At 33.4% G+C, this 22,262-nt stretch overlaps 2 protein-coding genes and 1 long non-coding RNA gene across 32 annotated transcripts; 1 reads left to right on the forward strand and 2 right to left on the reverse strand.

Moving 5' to 3' along the window:
- Positions 1-1,867: 1,867 nt before the first annotated feature.
- LOC123923366 lies at positions 1,868-6,625 on the reverse strand. 2 transcript variants are annotated; one of them, XR_006814369.1, is made up of 4 exons: positions 5,603-6,622; positions 2,870-3,388; positions 2,539-2,744; positions 1,868-2,361 (listed from the first exon to the last, which is right to left on the reverse strand). XR_006814369.1 is itself a non-coding variant. In XM_045976056.1 (3 exons), the coding sequence occupies exons 1-3, from the start codon at positions 6,452-6,454 to the stop codon at positions 2,634-2,636; spliced, it is 1,482 nt and encodes a 493-aa protein (XP_045832012.1). In that variant the 5' UTR covers positions 6,455-6,625; the 3' UTR covers positions 1,868-2,633. The 2 variants fall into 2 exon arrangements, 1 of the variants encoding a protein (XP_045832012.1); XM_045976056.1 differs by having other exon boundaries at positions 1,868-2,744; positions 5,603-6,625.
- A 729-nt stretch (positions 6,626-7,354) lies between these two features.
- Positions 7,355-7,722, reverse strand: LOC123924707. The gene is made up of 3 exons (XR_006814820.1): positions 7,647-7,722; positions 7,489-7,554; positions 7,355-7,418 (listed from the first exon to the last, which is right to left on the reverse strand). It is a non-coding gene; the product is annotated as an uncharacterized LOC123924707 (long non-coding RNA).
- Positions 7,723-10,764: 3,042 nt separating this feature from the next.
- LOC123920271 lies at positions 10,765-16,487 on the forward strand. 29 transcript variants are annotated; one of them, XM_045972528.1, is made up of 10 exons: positions 10,765-11,426; positions 11,638-11,697; positions 11,912-11,960; positions 12,195-12,275; positions 12,576-12,656; positions 13,103-13,222; positions 13,308-13,410; positions 14,155-14,246; positions 15,444-15,860; positions 15,938-16,487. In XM_045972528.1, exons 6-10 carry the CDS (start codon positions 13,160-13,162, stop codon positions 16,277-16,279), a joined length of 1,017 nt encoding a protein of 338 aa, XP_045828484.1. In that variant the 5' UTR covers positions 10,765-11,426; positions 11,638-11,697; positions 11,912-11,960; positions 12,195-12,275; positions 12,576-12,656; positions 13,103-13,159; the 3' UTR covers positions 16,280-16,487. The 29 variants fall into 29 exon arrangements, with proteins under 29 accessions (XP_045828484.1, XP_045828464.1, XP_045828473.1 ...); XM_045972508.1 differs by having other exon boundaries at positions 11,015-11,543; XM_045972500.1 differs by having other exon boundaries at positions 11,086-11,426; positions 12,057-12,275.
- Positions 16,488-22,262: the final 5,775 nt, after the last annotated feature.

Consider the following 22,262-nt stretch of genomic DNA (forward strand, 5'->3'; position numbering starts at 1 on the left):
GGTAGTTTATGATAAAATAGCTTATAAAATTATAATTTTCACTAGTGTGAACTTATAAAATAATATAAAACTTAATTTATATTGCATAAGCTATTTGCATAAGCTAAAAAAAAGTTAGTCCAAACGGATTATTTGACTTCAAATTAATTGTTACGTTTATCATTTTCCTTAGTCCTTACATTATTTGTGTCATTCATATCTCCAAAACCAATCACCTTGTCCTGTTCTAATTTGCCTTTACTTGTAAGATAATGCATAAAATTAACACTGGCATCACATGATTATTCGGCTTATATTAACTTAATTAATTCTTAGAATTTAAGCGGCAAGTAACTCAATTTTACAAAGTTTTTTTTTGTAAATTGATGATTGTTTTCCATTTATAAATATTTTTTGGAACTAATTTTCATTCCATGTGAGCCTTTTAAAGCACCTTCACACTTAAAACCATTGAATTTAATGCGTGAATATAAATAGTAAATGATCGAATAACCTTTCAAAAAAAAAATGACCTAATAATAGAAACATGAGATCAGATGGCCCAACAAATCTTGAAAATTCTCATACCATTTTAGAATTTAAGGTTTGTCTAAGTCAATCTTACAAATTGAGAAATTCTTAGGTGAGTACTCACCTAAGCATTAATAATTAGTCACAACCAATAAAATTCTTACAACTCATTAATATATTAAATAATTAAAGATAATTAATAGAGGATTAATAAATTCAAATCTAGACCAAATCTGGAAAATAGAAAGAAACAAAAAAAATAATAAAATCATGTAACCAAAATTATTATTTTTTTGCGCCAGATTAATATAAACTTCTATTCCCTTCCAATTTGTATTTTTGTTTTCACCGCAACAAAGAAAAAATAAGAAGAGAAAAACTATATTATTTTTTTTATTCTTATATTTCTTGGACTAAAAATGTGAAGATTTAAAAAAACTGCACTCATTTAAACGGCAAATAAAATAAAAAATAGTAAATGGTTTTTATCAAACGGGAAAAGTCAACACATTTTTATCAAACTAGTAATTATATTTTTTTTTATCAAATTGATCAAATTGAACCATAATAGTTTGAGTAAATTTCCAAGAAACATAAGAACCAAAAAACTAATATAGCTTATCTCTTCTTATTTTTTCTTGTTTTGTGGTTGTGGTGAAAACAAACATACAAATTGGGAGGAATAGAAGGTTATATTAATCGTCCCTACGAGCTTATCTCAGTTGGTAGGAACATCACACTATATGTGCAGTGCCCAGTTCGAACCCAAGACACTCCATTTATTGTGAATTTTTTAGTCACTAGGCTAATTGACAAAAAAAAAAGATTACAAAAAAAAAGTTTATATTAATTTGGCGCCTTCTTCTCCAATCCCCTCCCAGTGTGGAAAATTTCTCATCCCACCTACCCACTTTCTCACCCACCCCCTGAAAATTTCATTTTTGCCCTTGGTCAAAAAATTCGGAACGCCTTTTCCGAATTTTTTTTGCCTTCAAAAACAACTTCGGAATGTGTTTTCCGAATTTTTTCCAAATTTGAAGTAAAAAAATTCGGAAAAGGCGTTCCGAATTTTTTGACTAAGGGCAAAAATGGAATTTCCAAGGGGTGGGTGAGAAAGTGGGTAGTGGGATGAGAAATTTTCCCCGGTGTGTACCGGAAAATATCTTTCGATGGAATGGTGGGTTGTAGAAGAACAATTACCAAAATGTTAAAGGAAGAGAAGTGTTTTTGATGCCCAGCACAATATTCCAGAGTCTAGCCTGAATAGTTGTTGGGGAAAAGCAGTGTAAATGATACCTACTTGTGTAAATAAAGATGTAACATGGAAGATTTTATAAAAAATAAAATAAAAAAGATGTAACATGGAATCATAAATTCATATCTCATTGCATAAAAAGTACTATTAACTATGGAGCAACCAAAACAGTTACAGTACATTTACAAAATTTCAAGACAAATCAATAGTTAGCTTAAATAGCCTACAACGAGACATGGTCCCCTTTGGGATCACAATCCAGAGCAAAATTGGTCCTTCAGGTAAGAGGTTACCTCACTACAAACATGGGAGCTTCCATTAAATTTTGTGCATTTTATATGATGAATACATGCAATAATATGTACAACACTACAAACTGCAGGGAAAGAAGCCATTTGAAAAAATGCATCTGCACGGCGAATTAAAACCTGCCTGTGAGAGGTTGATCACCAGCACGGCATGTAGTTATCTCCGAGTACATATATTTCTTCTGCAAAGTGATCAATAATCTTTCTCTACCGCAAAGTGGACATAAACTTAGTGACATATTGCTGGCAGTGTCCTAAGGAAACATCCCCTCGACTTGTCGAACGGCCCTTGTTGAATGACATAACAAAGTTAATTAAGAATTGATGAAGGTTGAAAGAAATATATTTACCTTCGATCCAACTTTGAAACAGAGAAAATGATTCAAGTTCTAAATGAAAGTATATCCTATTGAAACAAAGTTCTAAGAACAGTCATGATCATAATCATGATGAAGAAGCATCCACCTTATATCAGCTTCAACATGGGTCCGAACTCTATCAAGCATTCATGCTCGCGAAAGTTTCAAAGCTTTTAATAGTGGCAACTTCTTAAAAGAATGCTATGATTCCATGGAGATCAGTTCAATGGTTTCACACCGTCTTAAATGAATACTGACTGTATCATTTGTAGATGGAAAAACATCGCAGCACTGACGACGGGGAGCTTTCATCTGCGATAAAACCGAACAAGACAATGTAAGCTTAGATAACTTGAACAAGAACATAGATAGACATGTGAAACCAAAAAATATTGTAAAATTTTAATCAACAGTTTGTAAAAATAATTTTACAATACCTCTTCAATACTAAGATCAAGCTTTCTTGAAAAAACAGTGATCTTCTTCGGGTGTGTAGGATTTGATTTCGGGCATTTCTTTTCTATTTGCCTACTGTAATCGCTCCAGATGCCCCTTTTATCAGAAGTAACATTTTTCAAGAAAAATATAGAAGGCCTTTTACAAGGATCTTTAGGATTGTCTCTTGTGTCAAACATGAAATTGGAATGAATCTTCCTCCACGGTGCAAAAGTTCTTTTTACCGCAAGTAGATCAGGAAGAAGTACATTTCCTTGAAAAACCTGGATAACGTAACCCCAAGAAACTGAGAAAGTCAAAGAATTCAAACGATCATAGCAGACAGTTTGCTGCAGAATTCTCGCGGGATCAACATTTGTAGCTGCAATAAGATTTTCCAAAGCTTGTGTTCGATTCATGTTTGGAAAGAGAGGCTCTGCCGCGTCCAAGTGATGAAGGGAACATAAAGGAGATAACGGATGTGCGGCCAGCAACCCGAATAAATTCCCCCGCATATCTAACTGATGTAAAAATACAGTTTGTTAAATTTCTGCAGAAGTTGTACACTTGAACTGAAAGATAAAAAGAATCCTCAAGCAGCTTAAATGAGATCTTGCTAAAGTACTGAAACTTGATACCGATACAATATATATGAGCAGTGCCAATGAAATTTGTTCAAAATGCTAAAGAAATTAGTAAGATGAAATCTCAAACCAAATAATATAAGTATTATTCCTTACATACCTCAAATGTGCACAAGTGATATAATATAAGTAAACTTAGTTTAAAGACATAGTAAACTTTAGAGTAAAACCTAAATTTAGTGTCTCAAGTTTCACTGTATTTCCTATTTAATTCTTAAAGTATATGAAAATAGATTGTAGTCTCGAAATGATAGACACCCAAGAACAAAGTAAAAATATTGTATTATTTACTAAATTCAAACGATCACAAGAATTTCCTAAAAGGATGAATACCCCTATGCCCAGCAGAAGAAACTGCAAAACTGAATGCCAAAAGTTATGATAACCACCCCATGACACTACCTCTATATAATCCCCAATTCCACGTGACATGACCCTTTACAGTATAACTACCAATAGCTCACTTTCTCTCTAACTTCTCTGTGCAGTTCAGTTGTTGAGCGTAGGCTGACTAGGCTCAAAGCCCGTATCCTATCACTACTTACTTGCCGCTAGAAGGACAGCCTTGTACCCCAAGACTGGTTGAAATGAGTAAATACTTTGCAATCAGTATCCATCATTGCCATGATCAGGACTTTTCTCGAACCAAACATAAAACTTTGATCCAATTTTTTGTATTCCATTGACCTTTTTTTCCCCGAAATCATGATAAGGTAACATTTTTCACTCAATCAAGAGTCCTTTGACACACAACCAAGGGGCAACTATAAGATTACACAATTGGCTGCCAGAACCTCCTTAACTAAATTGGTCTCAAAGAGCACAATATACAGGCTTGCAGAAGTAGTGAACTGAGTTGGGATGCTGCGAGAAAACCAAAAATTTGGTAATTATATTATCTAACTTTAGTTGTTTCCTTTCTCCAACATCAAGAAATAAATTTTATCATAATTACAAAGAGCTTCGCATAATTATCAAAGCATGGAAAGGTAATGCCAACAGAGGTTAGTCAGTTGATAAGAAGTTGGCTCATACCCCGCAAGAGCATGAATTCAACTCCCACTGCCAGAATAGGACCTCGTTGGTGGGTAATCTATTACTCCCTTCGTCCCTAATTACAGGAACCTTTTACAAAAAAAGTTTGTCCCTAAATATAAGATCCTTTACAAATTTCTACATGCAACTATTACTCTTTTTCCAAATATATCCCTCATTAATAGTTGCATCTATAAATTTGTAAAGGATCTTAAACAATAGTAACTAGTATCCAGACCCGCACGGGTAAAAACGCATTTGTAGATTTATTGACTTATAAATAATATATTTTACTTCAAACTGAAAAATTAAAATTTTAATTGCTAATAGAAGATAATTAACGACAACTACATAAATATTTATAATCTTATAAAATTTAATAATTAAAATAACACTCTGTGATAAAAAAAAACTAACTGCAAAATTTATGTATAGTGTCATAGATCCTCTAGAAATTTCAAGATATTTGGAAATAAAACATAGAAAGGTAATGAATGCTCACATCACACTTGACAACATTAAATCTAAACAAGATTCACACCTCCATGTGCAGCAATAATTTCCTTATTGGTATAAACTTCTGCTAATTTGACCAAAATATTCAATGACAATTCCTTCAATTCAGTCCTTCCATATAGCATTTATAGCAAAGAAGGTATAACTCCTTGCTCACCAAAGAGGTTTAACTTTAATTCTTTCTATTCCAAATTAATTAGACAAGTTGCAACTCACATTCTTGAAGACTCTAATTCCTTAATTATGTGATCAACAATTGGTTTGCACCCCAAACATACCAACATCATAAATATTTTCCCAATCTATTTCAAAAAAGCTCCAATACCTAACCAATCTAAAAGTGAATGCCATACTACTTACTCCAGTCTCAATTATAAGCAAAAATTCTCTGTTCACCGAATAACTGATATATCTGGTATATCGAGTCTAGAGGTAAATATTTAGACAAATATTTCTCATTACAAAATTGCAGGTAAATAATAGAAAAAACATAATCAAAGAATCCAACAAATTAAGCAAAATGAAAACAAAATTATATACCTGATGAAATCCAGGTTCATGAGTCAATGTAACACCAAGCTCAGCAACACATGAATAGATTCTAGCATCACTACCATACAAAAATCCATATCTTCTCAAACAAGAATCCAAAACCCTAGCTAAAACCTTAGCAAGTGAATAACTTAGAGCAAAACCTCCTCCACCAAACGCCATCTCAAACGAATACATAGAATTCTGTTCATAACTCTCAGAATTACTCCCAACATAAAACCATCTATCATGATCATATTTCGAAAGAGTCCTAACAACATTCTCCACAAAAAACACCGAATCATCGTCCCCGAACACGAACCACCGAACATCCGATTCATTCCGATCCACCGCTTCTTTCACAACACGCGCCACACGAATCGCTGAGCGAAGTCCTCCTTGTAAAGTATACGGAAATCCAGAAGCATCGCCGGAGATCACAACCGGAGGTGACAAAGAAGACGAATTCACCGGCGGTTTATCGAGAAAAGCGAGTGCGCGAGTCGATTTAGGTTTATACCAAAGCTGAACGTAAGATTGACGGTGTGGCCATGAGAGAGAAGAAGAAGCGACGGAGAAGAGAACATGACGGCGCGTGGTTGGTGAGAGACGAGATACGACGGAGGAAGGTTTATATGTGGTGGGGTATGGGGCCCACAGAATTAAAAGAAAATAAAAATTAAGAAGTAATGAAATGAGTAATATTAACGATTGAAACGATGTCGTTAGTGTTGAAGTTCTGAATCTGAAAAAATTGGAACTAGAATTTGAATTTGAAGGCATTGGTGAATTTGGTTGTGATGATGAATTTGAAAGAGGTAATGTTGTGTTTGGTTCTTTTTTTCTTCTATGGAACATCATTGTTGTTTTTGTTTTTTTGTAACTCTGGTTAGATTTTTAACTGGGTTTGAATTTTTTTTAATTAAAGTAAAGTGATGTAAGAGTGAGTTGAGTTATTGAGGAACATAGATGTTGAGATAGTGACAGTAATTGAAGCAACTTGTTTGATTTTTAATGATTTTGTTTGTGTTTGTGATATTAGAGATCGTCATGGTCCGTGTTAGAAGGTGTAACTGTGCGACAACAAAGGTTTGAATTTGGACTGTTTCTTTCTTCTTGGAAATGGAGGAAAATTCTACCCCAACAATTATCAATCTACCCCAACATTAATTTTGAATAACGAATTTGCCCTCATATAATATGTAAAAAATTTCTAATTTTTTTTTGTTACCTGAACACTTTGAAAAAAAGTGTGTAGGTATGTAAAAAATTTTTAAATTTATTTTGTTACCTCCATACTTTGGAAAAAAATGTTCAGGTATTTAAAATTTTTTTAATATTTTTTTTTACATGAACACTTTGAAAAAAAAGTGTGCAGATATGTAATAAGGATATCACTTAATAATGCCAGTTTGAAACCATAAGCAGAAACTCTACCCGCTAAAGACGCTCCCTGTGCATCAATGCCTCCGTCAACTCATGTTTGTGTTTCTGTCTTATGTCTCTAATTTCTTCCTCAAGCTGTCTCACACGACCTTCTTGAGTGTCAGCTTCCTCCTTTGCAGCAAGATATTCCTGCCTACTTTCAGCTGCCCTTTGTCTTTCTTTTTCCAGAGTCTTACTTAATTGAGTTTGTTCTGCCCTAAGGCATGAAATCTGAAATTCATTATTGAAGTTAGTCACATGTACACAAAACCATCATTAAGGACATGATTTCACTCAAGAAATTTCAGAACCTGAGCCTCAAGAACATTAATTCGAGAGATAAGCGATCATTCACAGATCGCTCTCTTTCCTCAGCAGTTGCAGCTTTAGCCTCAGCTTCCTGTAGAGTTAATTGAAAAATATAAATACAAAAGATTCTAAAAATTAAAAATAAAAAGTATTCTAAAGACCTGAAGTCGAGAATTAAGACTTCTTTCAACAGCAGCCCAAGCTTCGGCTCTTCTGGCATTTGTTTCCTGTTATCAGGTGAATTCAAGTCTTAGTACAGATCCCACTTAGCAGAACAAAAAACAAAAGGAAAAGTAATTTTTTATCACATGTTTATTACCTGCATGGCTTCAATTTGCCTTAAAAGCGGCCTTGTAGATTCTGGAACTTGCGTAATCAGTTCTTCACACCGTCTTCTGGAACAAAAGCAAGTCAAATTAGAAAACTACCAAAAGCACAAACACGGCTGCTAAACTATAATAAAACAAGGAAAAGCAAAACCATCAAAAGTTAAATAACTGAACAACAATCAGAAAGCAGGGGAGCAAACCTGGTAACAGTTTTTAAAGTGTTCAGGTAACAAAAAAAAATTAGAAAAATTTTACATACCTGAATACATTTTTTCAAAGTGCGTAGGTAACAAAATAAATTTGGAAAAATTTTACATACCTACACACTTATTTTCAAAGTGTTCAGGTAACAAAAAAAAATTAGAAAAATTTTACATACCTGAACACTTTTTTCCAAAGTGTGTAGGTAACAAAATAAATTTGGAAAAATTTTACATACCTACACACTTTTTTTCAAAGTGTTCAGGTAACAAAAAAAATTAGAAAAATTTTACATATTATATGAGGGCAAATTCGTCTATTCAAAATTAATGTTGGGGTAGATTGACAATTGTTGGGGTAGAAAAAAAAAATCGAAATGGAGAAGTCCCGAGTTGTTGGGTTTATTGAGTTTAACAACCGGCCCATTAGAGCTGTCAAAACGGACGGCCCGGCCCGATTCAAGCCCGCCCGGTTGGGCTTCAGGTTTTATCGGGTCGGGCTAAAAACCGGATAAAAAAATGGGCTACGAATATTAGTGTCCGAGCCCGGTACGAGTTGTCGGTCTTTACCAGGCCAGGCTAAAAAGCCGGGAAATAATTCAGGTTAGGATTTTCGAGGCTCAAACCCGAGAAAAAATCGGGCTTGGCGGGCCGGCCCATTTGGGCTAGCCCATTTTGACAGCTCTACGGCCCATATATGGTTCAATTACCACCAACCCCTTAATCTTCTCACGTGCTTTGTTTATGATTTTTCAAAAGTATTTTGCTCGAGTTTTAGAACTTGAATCAGGTTTTTGAGATTTTGAATTTTAAAACTCGGAAAAAAACTTTACTACCACGATTCAAACCTGTCTTCAAGTGTTTTCGATTATTGTTGCAAGTGAGCTTAATTCACATTTGAACGCAAGAAGATCATGTGCTAGCAACAATATGATGTTTTTTAGGATTATAACTAAGATTATTGTGTGCGTATTAGTTTTAGCCAAATACATTTAGGGGTCCGTTACACTTGTGTGTGTTTGTAAAAGTTAAGTCATCTAATTTTTTAAAGTAACAATTAGGTTTTTAAGTTTTAAATTTGTTGCACCGTTACTCTTTTAGTTATCATAAGTTTACAAAAACGTTGGCGTCGTTAATTCTAATGTTAACCATGATGAATTTGAGACTCAATCTGATGTGAACCATGAGCCCCATACAATTAAGGTCCAACTGAAAGGGAGGATATAACTGGAAGAAGAGTAACAATGCAACTAAGTTAGAAACTTAAAAAATTTATTTGTTAGTTTTATATTATATGCTCAAGCCTCGATCATATATTCAAGACTTTTTTTTTCAGAATATTTCATTTTGATTGAACATGTATTTTTTTTTTTTATTAAATGTATTTTCTCTCATTTTGTATTTAAGGATTCATGTTTGGATTTGTAATGTTTTAGCATGTTTTTTCTTTTCTCTCTCAAGGATAATGCTTTTGAGATTTCTAATGTCGAAGCCTTTCTCTTTTTCTTGTTTCTCTCATTTTTGGTGATAGCCTTTCATTGGCGCAGATTCACCAAGGGTGTGCAAGTACGTTTGTTAATCACGAGCTTAGTGTGATTGCAACAACCATTGACCCAACACTGCCAGATTAGTGACAATGTGGCATTAAGATTTAAGAGCGAGTCTTCAGTTTAGATCACGTTGATACTCCATCCGTACCATAATATATGTCACTTTGGGGGGAATGTATACAACAATATATGTCGCTTTATATTATAAATGAAGCATTTAATGTTATTTTTTCTATTATACCCTTAACTATTTATTATTTTATCTTCTTTTAATTCTTCAATTTATTTTTTCCATACCATAAATGAAGGACAATTTTGTAAATTAACTCATAATCTCTCTTTTTCATACAACATTAATTATCTTTCTTAATATGTGTAAAAGTGGCAAAATGACATATATTGTGGTACGGAGTGAGTATTTTTAAGGAATAATCATCGGATCTTTAGATGATGTTTGATCTAGATGAGTGATCTTCACAATGATTTGTCTTATGTTGATTTTTATATAGATTTTCTTCTTAAGACAGATGATGGTCTTATCTTCTTTTTATCTTTTTATGATTTTGTCTTTTTAATAATTTACACACTTGTGTAGATGATTAATAGATAAATTGTTCATTTGCTTGTTAGTTATTGCATTGTTATCATCAAAATATTTGCTGAGAATGATTGAACTGATTCGGTTCTAACAATCTCTTCATTTTTATGATGTCAAACAACTAGGAATTGTAAACAATTTTTTTATTTTATTAAATAAGCATTGTTTACACTCTCTTGAGTATGATACCAATTAAAAGAAAATAGAGTTTTGGATATACCAAATATACAATAAAAAGAGATATGTTCTCCCCTTGAGCATAATACCATTATTTAAGTAAAGCTAAGTAAATAACATCAAGAGAAAAAGATGTTCTTTTTTTTAAAAAAAAAATAATAGATACTTAGACAAAAAAAATACAAAAGATGTAGAATACTAGAATGAATCCTCTCGATTGAAAAAAAAAAGTATTTTAAGGTGTCTTAGTAATCAAGACTTGATTTATGGTAGTGGAAGCTCTTCCTTGATGAAGAGAAGATGAAAAATCAATGCAAATTAAGTTTGGTCGTAGCCAAAAGCCCAAAAAACTATCACTAAAAGATGAGCAATTGAAAAGTCAAGAATTTGCCAAAAACTAGGACCTGCCACGAAGCTGTGGTGCCCTGCCATAGTCGTGGTAGGTAAGTCAGAAGCCAAGGGTTTTGCACCTGCCACGACTGTGGCAGCTCTAGCAACAAAAAACGACAGTTTTTGTCTCTTCATTTCATCTTTAATTATCCATTATCTTTATATACTAAAGGATGAGTTGTTTTGCTAACCTAATTGCCTTGCCAATTTGTAACCCTAATCTCTTGCCCAATGAACCATTTACATCTTTGTATATTGGCCAATCATATCTTGCCATCTTTAGGTTTCAATCTTCACATTCATTCTAGGTTTAGGGTTATATTCTTATATCATCTTACACATGGCTTCATCTTACACATCTTACACATGGCTTATTATAATTCTTTGCATGTCTCATGTGGACCCTCCTATAATTGCTGGTTTTGTGATTGCTGGTTTATGCAAACCATTGACACAAGTGGTTTATGAAAACAATTGTGGTTTTATGATTACTTTCCCAATTTTTTTTCATTTGTGAAATTGTTTTCTCTCTCTTCCCCCTCTCTCTCTCTCTCTCGTACGCTCTCCCTCTTTCTCACGCTCTCCCTCTTTCTCATCATCCCACAGTTTCATCTCTCTCACTCCCCATCTCATCCTTCACCATAACATCCACCCCACAACCTCCACCACCATCTACGAATCAATCACTCGTCATGAGAGTGAGGGAGTGGCCGAGTGAGAGAAGATTTACCGGCGGGAGAGAAGTTCTGGCGAGGAGGAGGAGTTCCGGCCGAGAGAGTTCTTGTGGCCGTTTGTGGTGACACGGCGGTGCTTGGCAACGGCGGCGACAAAGCTTCTTGCTCCTTCTTTCCTCTGGTTCGATCTTAATTTCTATGCTCTGTTTATTTTTTATTTTTTTTCGATGTTTTCTTTTGTTGGTGAGGATGGTTGAAGATTGGAGGTGATGGTGATGTGTGGTGGTTATGGTAGATGGTGATGTATCTCCAAATTCATCTTCTAGATTTCATCTTTCTCAATTTGTCAATATTCATCTCTCTAATTGGTTTTCTATGTTGATTTTTTGCAGGCTCCATGGAAGGATAAAGCTCCTCCATGAAATTTGATCTTTGGATGTCAATAAACTCAGGTGACTAGAAAAATCTCATCTCTCTTTCAAACTTTTTCGTTTTTATTTTATTTTTGCAGGAAGCATTCCAATGATAAAATTGAATTTTTATCAATTGGTTTATGCTTAATCAAACCCCAGATGAATTTTGTGTTATTTTGTGTAAAACAAAGACTTGCTTAATCTTTCGTTTTTTTAGTTTTCTTTCATATACAGATTTGTCTCTGTTTTGCAGCTAGGAAAATGGTGAAAACTGGCGACCACAACCTTTTTAATGGGAAGAGGTGAATGTTTTGCTATTCTATTTCTGTTGATTTAGATTAGATTTAACAAGAAAGTAGGTTATGTTGGACCTAATTATTTATTTTTGATGATTCAAGGTTATTATGTTTTTGAGTTTGATAAAATAGTTTCTCCTGCAAAATTGCACCAAATCCATTATCGAAGGTAGATTTTGGTGGTTTTGATTTTTGATTTTTATTTAGGTTTTCAATTTCTGTTTTGAATTTCTTTGTAAGATTTGGTGAATCTCACCGCAGCACATGACGTCACTCCTCTCTCCATTAACCAACGTAGGAGAAGGAAGAAGAAATTCTAGGGTTAGTAGTACAACAAAATCAAACCTTCATTCCTCTTACAATTTGCTTTTCCAGTTTAATCTATACATTTATTTCAAATTCAACTGATTCTTTCTCATTTTCTCCATACATCCTCTTAAATCTCCATCTCCATTTTTAAATTTGTTTTTCAAATTTGTTCTTTTAACCATTCCTCAGTTAAAAACACTACACTAAGATTTTGGTGGTTTTGTAAGATTTGGTGAATCTCATTTATATTTTTCCTCTCAAATGTATTCTCATTTTATTCTCACCATTTGATTGCATGTTATATTTGAATAGGATTAGCACAGTTTCAGCAAGAGGAAGGGGAAGCTTTGCCAGAAAAACTCTCACACATGTCTTGATCCAGATGCTAGCAGAGTTAGTTGACCTCTTCTTTTTATCTTTTCTTTGAGACTTTCCCTATTGTGGGTTTAAGCATAGTGAGAGATAGAGAAAGACAATTGTGTGTGAAATGAGAAAAATTCAGTCTTTTGTTTGTTTCTTCAATGTTTTAGCAATTGGAATTTGGTGATAATGGATTCTCTTGAATATTATAGTTTCTTTGTAAGATTTAGCTTCAGAAGCATATAAAAATATTTTTTTTTCCCATCTTCTGATTGATTAAAAATTGGATTTTTTTGGGGACAATTTGTGACTTTGATATAGGGAAGAGGCAGTTGTGGAGTGGAGTGTTTCAGAAATTATATATGTTGTTAGATCAGAAATTGAAGTAGATCATGGCTTCTGTAATTGGTTAAATGTCTCGGCTAGCGTTTCAATTTAGTACCCAAACTTATGTCATTATTTTTTCCCTTAATTTTTAGGTGGTTGAGAAAGTTGAAATTGAGTATCTACCAAAGAAGGTAGACCTATATGAAGGCATGGATGAAGAATTTAGAAAAATATTTGAGAAGTTTAGTTTCACTGATGTCGCTGCTTCCGAGGTAATGAATTGTTCTTAATTGTCTTTTCTCATTGCAACTTCTTTGTTTTATTGTTTTGATTAAAGGTTTTCTATTGTACTACTAGGAAACTGATAAGAAGGACGAGGTGGCAGAAAATGCAGTTACTAAAAAGAAGGCTGGTTCTGATTCTGACTCTGACGATGAAGAAAACGAGCAAGAAGAAAAAGGTATAGCAATGCGTAATATCATTATTTAATCAATCAACCCAAATTCAGGGTTTAGGATAGAACTCGTGTAGTGTACTTGCAAATAGATATGAAATGTAACAATCATGATTAGCCATAAGCCTAACAATGATTATAAGACAAGCATGTAGTTGATTCATTATTACTTGATCAAGCTTATGTGAGCATTTATCAATACCTTGCTGTACAGATGTGTTGGTGTTTTTGCTTATTATTTTAAGAAAATTGCATCTTTTCATAATTATGTTTGTGTTTGGTGGATATGTGAAGATTATATTTAAAGACATATGTTAGTGTTCCTTGCTAATTTATTGTTCCATGTTTTTAGTTTGGATTTGAGTGCTATTGAATCCTGATTTTTCATCACTCATGGTTTCCTCTGTTTATGTCCATGCTGCTTGGCCAAACTTATGTGATGTGTTAATGTTTCTTGCATTTTTAATCTACACTGAGATAACCTCTAAATAGTGCCTGCATATATGTCTATTTTACTTTGTTCATTATTACTGGCAATAGTTCTCAAGACCAACCAAAATAATTTCATCGTCTATCTTTTATAATAGATGCACCAGTCCTTTTAGTTTTGTGTATCCTTAAGATCTTATCATCAATTAAAATAAACCATCTTTATGATCAAGATAATCTATACTTGCTATTAAATTATGCTATCCATACTAACTTCAACTTTTCATTTTGATAATTTGCATATTCTTTTATATTATATAGATATGAACCATCGCTACGACAAGACACATCCTGACATTCGTCCTTTTTCCATGATGACAAGAACAGGGTATATGGAGTACAATCCCATGAAGGTAAGCAATGCTGTTTTTTTTTTGGATGTTTTTTGGGTACCAAGTATGTAGTTGTAGTAAAAAATTGTGAGGGTGTTTTATCCAAGACATTCTTAATTGACATACTTGAATGAGTTCATAGTGATTATTTCCAGCTTGAATGAGCTGTTTTGTTTTGTTGTTCATTTCATGGCCTTTCCATTCTCTTGCTTTTAATAGACATTTTTAATTTCCAGAACTGAATGATCTCATAGTGTGTCTTATCAGTCTGATATATCTATTTTGCTTTGTTGATCATTTCATGGCCTTTTCATTTCCTTGCTGTTAATATTGTGATAATTGTGTTAATGGATGTCAACTTATACATTATATTTCAAAATAAGCTAGCATGCTTAAATGAACTCAGATTTACCTAACTTGGTCTATACACATCACTTCTTTGATCATTTCATACTATAAGACAAGATAGGGTGTAGTATTTTACACAAATCATTTTTAATTACCAATTTGAGTGAACTCAACCTTGCTAATGGCCTCTTCATTGACACATTGATTTCTAAATAAGTTAGCAAATATATTGTGAACATTTTAGCCAACTTTCATCCATTCTCCCCCTCTTAGTGCTGTGGTTATAATGTAGAAGTCAGCAAGTGTATCTCTATGCATCACACCCTTAAAATGACAAATATGAACAATATTAACAATTTGTCTGCAAATTGAAGCTGCATCTCTTTCACTGTATTTCCCTTTAGCAATTTAGCAATAATCCTAAAGTTGATCACCAACACAAAGTTCCATTACAACATGAAATGATTTTTTATCCTCATAAGCACCTTTAAATTCAACAATATTTGGTTTTCCACTCATATGTTGCATGATTTGAATCTCTTTCTTTATTTCTTCTTTTTTCGGCTTTACTAACAAATTTTCAGTTTGGAATTGACTTGCAAGCATAGATAAGTCACACCACATTTTCCTCTCCCTAATTCTTCCCCAAGTTTGTAAATTTTCTTGCATCTTCAAATTGTTTACCTAGGATTGTGTCTGTATCTGGTCTTTTAACATCAAACTGTTCACCTAGGATTGTGTTTGCATCTGGTATTTTTGTGTTTGGCCTTTTAATATCAAATTCTTTACCTATTTAGCATATATTTTGCTTTGTTGGACATTTAAAGGTCTCTTCATTCTCTTCCTCTTAATATTGTGGTTATTATGTAGAATCGAGGGAAACTACCAGAAATTTATGCACGTGTCATTGGTCAGTACATTGGTGATACAGTTTTCTTACAGGACATCAACGAAAATCAAATCCAAGTAGCTGTACTCAAAAAGAACAATTCAGAAATTTATTTAACTCATGGTTGGTCTCGATTGAGAGATTTCTATAACATCAATGCTGGTGCTTGGATTACTCTTTTGTTGATCAGTCCTTTTGTTTTTTTCATCCGGGTTCGATACATTACTGGCATGAAGATCACCTATCCTCATAAAACTCCTCCATATAAGCTAATGTTGGAAAAACCTTTCCTTGAAGCAACTTCAAATGGACCTATTCCCTACTTTGTTCTCCCAAAAGTTTTTTCACACAGTCTTGAGAAAACTCTCACTATTCCTGATGTCCAAACTGGGACTTTGGTATGTTTCATTTCTCATGCTACAAGATCATCAATACTTTTTATTCATCACTAAAATGTTGTTTAATTATTCAACAGACGCTCTATTGGAGAGGTTTCTGTCAAAATGCATTACCTAATGAGGAGACTCAACTCAGATTAATTGATTGGCTTGGTAATACATGGAATCACTGTGATCTCAAGTTTGTCAATAGTCCTTATATCAGCTGTAAGATTTCAGGCCAATGGGGTGATGTTTGCAAGGTGCATAATTTGGCTAAGGATGTAATTGTTAAATTTGGCGTCACCGAGGCATCCAACAATAGGACCATCTACTTTAAGCTCGCTCCTTTCATTGGTGTTAGAACTACCCTACATGCTCCTTCAACATCCAGCAACCGGAAGAAATTCTACCAGAGCCAGCACTATTACATGCTCTAGATTTCCTACTACTTATCTTTTGGAACTTTTTATGTAATATGTGGAACAAAATTGAATTTGTCTGCTTTTTGAGGTTCTTCATCTTGCTTAGAGTGTAACTCTCTAACAAAGACATGCTCTTTTAAATGCCATTTTGGACTATTTTAGTTACTATGCTTTGTAGGGAATATTATGATATAAATGACATTTTGGACTATTTTGATCAAAACCATATAGTTCTTTTTAGCTTAGGAAATGTTATGATATAAATGACATTTTGTACTATTTTGATCAAAACCATATAGTTCTTTTTAGCTTACTTTGATTCATATCGACCATGATTGGCAGCGACCATGGTTGTTATATAAATGAGGTCACTACAAACCCGTACATCGCACGGGTCGGTTACTAGTTTATAATAATATCTTAATGGTCTAGACGTAGGAAATTAAGATCCTCTAATGTAAATATCATTTCACACACTTGTAAACATTTTCAATTGTCGATAAAGTTTTCTTAATTAGTTTATTTTCTTGTTGTTCTTAGTTTATTTTAATGTTTTTATTTAGTTTTTGCAACCATTCACCGGTGTGAGTAGTCTATTTTCATCTTAGAGTTATTATGGAGAGTAGTCTGTATCACACTTTCTAACAAGTTTCATTCATTGTGTATTGCTTTTATCTTTCAATAATTTGGAGTATTTATTTATCTTGTAAAATAAAATTCAGTTACAAATTAGTTATGAGCATCACATGTCACATATAATTTTTTTTTTGGTAGAATATCACATATAAATTTACTTACATGAAATGTTCTTATCGATTGTTAGATAAATATTCTCAACTTATTAAAGAGTAGAGTATGTCTCACCTATCAATAATTAATAATCTTCTCTAAAAGCACCACTCATTTCCATGTCCATAAAATTCCACTTTCTTTGGGCTCATAATTTGCCAACTCGCATTCGTGACTAGTAAGTGTATCTTTGGTTTCAATTCTGGAGCATCCAGAATTGATTCTAGACGTGTAGAATTGATTCTGACTTGTTTGGTTTCACAAAAGTAGAATTGATTCTGCCTCCAGAATTGATTCTACTTGAAGCTAGAAATCGTAGCTTCTGATTCTAGAATTGATTTTTACACTCAAATTTTTTGTTCAACTCACTTTTTCATGAATATATCCAAACATAAACCACTTCAGCTTAAAATCAACTTTGGCCAGAATCAATTTTACAGAATCAATTCTGCCAAAATCAATTCTCTCCGCCGCAGAACCAAACACATGCTAAGTAATTGGCTGAAAATCAAACTCTCAAATTTGACCATACACGTGGATTTATATTAGCCATCCTCAAGAATATTATGTGGACAAAGACACATTTTGATTTGATTTTTTTTCTCCTGTACCCCTCTTTTTCTGCTAAATTTGAGTAATACCCCTGTTTTTAAAAAAATTTGCGTAATACCCCTATTTTGGAAGGAATGTTGCTGGAACAGTGTAAAGCACATGGCAGAAACGGGAAATGTGCCATGCAGGGGGTGATGGCGGAAACGGGAAACGTGCCATGCAGGGGTGATGGCGGAAACGGGAAATCCGCCATTGACCGGCCTAGATCAGCGCGCGCGTCAGTCCGCGTCAGTCCTTACTGCAGTTTATGCAATTTATGTTTTTTTTTTTTTTGTCTTTTGCTGTTTTTTTTTCGTTTACATTCAAAAAAAATACTTAAAAATGTTTTTTTTTAAAAAAAAATAAATTAATAATAATAATTTATAAAAATAAAAATTATTATGATTGACGCGGACTGACGCGCGCGCTGATCTAGGCCGGTCAATGGCGGATTTCCCGTTTCCGCCATCACCCCTGCATGGCACGTTTCCCGTTTCCGCCATCACCCCCTGCATGGCACATTTCCCGTTTCTGCCATGTGCTTTACACTGTTCCAGCAACATTCCTTCCAAAATAGGGGTATTACGCAAATTTTTTTAAAAACAGGGGTATTACTCAAATTTAGCAGAAAAAGAGGGGTACAGGAGAAAAAAAATCTTTTGATTTTGTACTCTCACAATTAGTATTATGGATCCAATCATAGAATTACATAAAACTCCAAAAAAAAGAGGAAGTTCTTAACAATATCAAATCAATTTCATTTCGCGTGGCCATATATGCAACAAAACATATGGACATTGTGTCATCACATCACATATTAATCAAAATTCAAAAGTGACCATTCTAGACCATACAAAAGAAGAAAAAAAAATCTGAATATGCTTTGCTTGGTATCTAATCTAACCACTTGACGACATAAAGTCCTCAGGTCACAGCACACGAGAACCTTCAAAGCATTTGACAAGGAATTCAGATATAATTAACCTAGTGCATTCACACATTCCAAATACATGCAGTTGTTAGAATAAAATTGAGGTCAAGATTTATTTTTTTTACTGTTAAACTCTTATTTTGCATTATATGTAATAATTATATTTTAATAAAAGACAAAGTGACAATAAGTTGTACTATTAATTTTTTTTAATGTTAAAATCAATTATAAAATAGAAAATTTTAAATTTAAACCTTGTCAAATGTTAACTTAGCATTCGAGCATGTGTCAAATATGTGATGTGGTAAATTTGTGAATATGTATGGAACCCTCCTTTGACAAGGTAGCTTGACTTGTAGAACTAAACCAAACTTTTATATACGAGACTTTTTTTTTTTGGGAATATTTTTGTGTCGACCTTAACTTACAAAGAATAATCCTAGCTAGCTTCTTTCTTATTTTCAATTCAATTAAAGCTAGTGGAGTCATCAAATCATTAGTTGGTTCAGTAATGATATACGCTTGATGGTGGTTCTGCAAGTGCACAGAATTGCAACCACAGGGATTGTGCCAAAATTACTAGTTTTGCTTAGGAATAGTTTTGCATTCGCTTTGTTTAGAGATAGTTGTGCGGGTAAAAGTAAATTGCAGAAAAGTAAATGACTGAAAAATAAATAAAGGTGCGTGTGTGTCCATGCGGGGTGGTTAAGTGTTTTCGGGTCCCTCCCTTACTCCTGCTTGGTGGTTAATTCCATTGTTCCTCTCTATTAGTCTTATAAAATAGGTTCAGAAGCACTCGTTCCCTATTTCTATTACAAATTGGTCAGAGCCTAATTAGGGTTGCCTTTACTCTACTCAAATATCCTCGCCTCAGTCGGTTCCACTTTTTCGTTTAAACTTTGGTATCATTACCCTTAAGGCTCAATGTGTCGCAAGCTGTCACGTGTTCCTCAAACTAGTTCTAACTCTGACTTCAGGTAGGATTTATCGTTCTAGACTAAGCTTTAATCCTACACTAAGACCTCAGATACTGAATTTAATGGTCTCATGTTGGACCTTAGCACACCATTCGTTCGGGATAATTAGCTTCGTTTCCTATCCGATATCCACTAATTTCCTTAGATTTTATTCTAATGTGATCAGTATTAAAATAAATATAAAAACCAGACAATAAAAGAGTTTCAATAGGAACAACTGAATTTATACCCAAATTATACAAAATCAATCATTCGTAAAGGAGTTCATCGACTCCACCTAACCTAGGAAAAATAAATTACAAAGACAGAAAAGAAATGAACTTTATTGGCCTTTGAGTTCTTTGGCCCTCCTGGCCTCCTCCTTAGAGTTCTCCTAACTCTAGAGTGAATATTCAATGTCTCTGAATATTTTGGAATGAATAATAGTGAAGGTGGAAAACTCTATTTATAGTTTTTCAGCTGGGTTTAGGCTTTTTCTGCACGTCCATCGCACCTATCGTGGCCACAATGGCGTGTAATTTCGCCTCATCGTGGCCACGATGGATCATATCGTGGTACGATGAAAGATTTTCTCCAGATTTTCTATTTTCTTCAACCGCCTTTCATCGTGCCACGATGACAAGTCATCGTGGTACGATGGTAAAGATTTGTTGCAGATTTTCTTCAATTTAAATCGCCTTCTCATCGCGCCACGTTGGATCTCATCGTAGGTATGATGGATTGCGCTGTTTATTATGTTTTTGCCCTTTTTTGATGTTTTTTCCACTTTTCTTGCTTCAGGGCCAAGTAACTTCACTTTTCCAGGTATTTGCTTGCTTTAGAGCTTCAATTGCTATTAGAACTACCATAAATTGTTACTAAAAACATCATATAATTGACTGTCATCAGCGCTGAACTTGGTAGGGAGGACCACGGTTCGATCCCCGCAATTACGATCGGGAGGAGGCTGGAACCACTTGATGTGAGAACTAACCCCGAATTAAATTAAACTGGTAGTGAAAAAAAAAAAAAAAACCTAGTGGAGTCATATATATGCTTTGCATGTGTATAAATTTAGAGCTAGCTGTTTCATACTAGTAGTTTTTTGTTTTTTGACTAATTCATACAGTAATTGTTAAAAGTTATCAATGTGTAATTGACTAATTTCTATCTACGTACCGTAATTTTGGTGTTTTTCAAACACACACATAGTCTTGAATTCACTACATTAAAATTTCTCTACATTTCTCTTTAGTTTTATCAAATTTTTAACGATCTATATAGGTATATATATTCTATTTAGTTCTCTTATTATTTAGCCAAATCTGCAAGAGTTACCTATCAACTTTTTTTTTTTTTTTTTTTTTACAGAAACTTATAATTTATGTTTTAAATAGGTCTTTCATATTTTTTTCATGCTAAATTAATCATTTAAATAGCTTCCATTATAAATTTGTGTACATGATCATTGAATAAATACTATCATTTAACTTATTTGACACATAATTAAAGAAAGGAATAACATGACACAAAATAAAGAGAAAAAAACTTGTTTGAAATATTAAATTAAGGATCCTAAAAACAAATATTATTTATATTTTATAAAATTTTCTTTTGATTTATAAACACGGTAAGCAGGGCCGGCCCAACATATTCTGATGCCTAAAACAAATTATTATATGAGGCCTTTTTTTAAATTAATAATAATATTTTATAAAAAAATAAATTAATGATTATATTTTATAAAAGAGAGCTGGTAAATAGTTCGAAAAACATTTTCACCATTTTTGACGAACTGCAAGCTTCTGCACTCTCTTTTGTTATTTTAAAGAGGAGATTAAATTAATCAAATAAAAAATGCATGCCCTCCAATAATTCTAGTGTCTCATGCCATTTTTTGAAGATAAAGTTGAAACATCAGGAAAAAACTACAGTATTTCAAATCAACCTTTGGGTGCATATTATAATGGTAATGATAAAGTAGCAAATCCTTCAAAAATAGTTCATAATAATAAAGTAGTAAAAAATTGCCATGAGTATGAACTGAACGCATGATATGTTGATGCAATTGGGAAAATATTGCCGCTCGGCTGCACTACAATTGTTTACAATGCTTTATAACGTACTCCCTCCGTCCCAAAATAATTGTCATATTTTACAACTGCACACTTGCCGATGCACAATTTTGATCATTAATATCTTTAGTTGTGTATTACTAAAAATTATGAAAAATTGATATTTTGATAGTACTCATCGAGACAAATCTAACAAGATCTCATATGCTAATATTTATCTTTATACATTAGTAAAAAAATATGGTCAAAGTAGCTTGCATGAATAGTGCACAAAGTCAAATTGCGACAATTATTTAGAGACGGAGTAACATATATATACAAAATATGGGGCCTAATTTCTAGACCCAAATTGCCCAATAATTTTGGGGCCTAAAGCCCTACTTTTGTTGGCTTTGGGCTTGGGCCGGCCCTGACGGTAAGAGACCTTAAGATTTACCCATAAACACGGTAAATAATTTTTAATTATTAATTCAATATCAAACAACTCAAATTATACAATAAACAAATTAATGTTAAACAATTACTCCTTAATTTTTTATAATCAACAATTACTCCTTAAATTAGACGGTTGAAAGTACAAATAGAATCCATTACCCACTCAACCATTGGAACCAAATTAGACGCAACATAGAATCCATCTTCCACTCATCTTTGAC

The sequence above is a fragment of the Trifolium pratense genome, linkage group LG4, assembly GCF_020283565.1.
Source record: "Trifolium pratense cultivar HEN17-A07 linkage group LG4, ARS_RC_1.1, whole genome shotgun sequence".
NCBI lineage: Eukaryota > Viridiplantae > Streptophyta > Magnoliopsida > Fabales > Fabaceae > Trifolium > Trifolium pratense.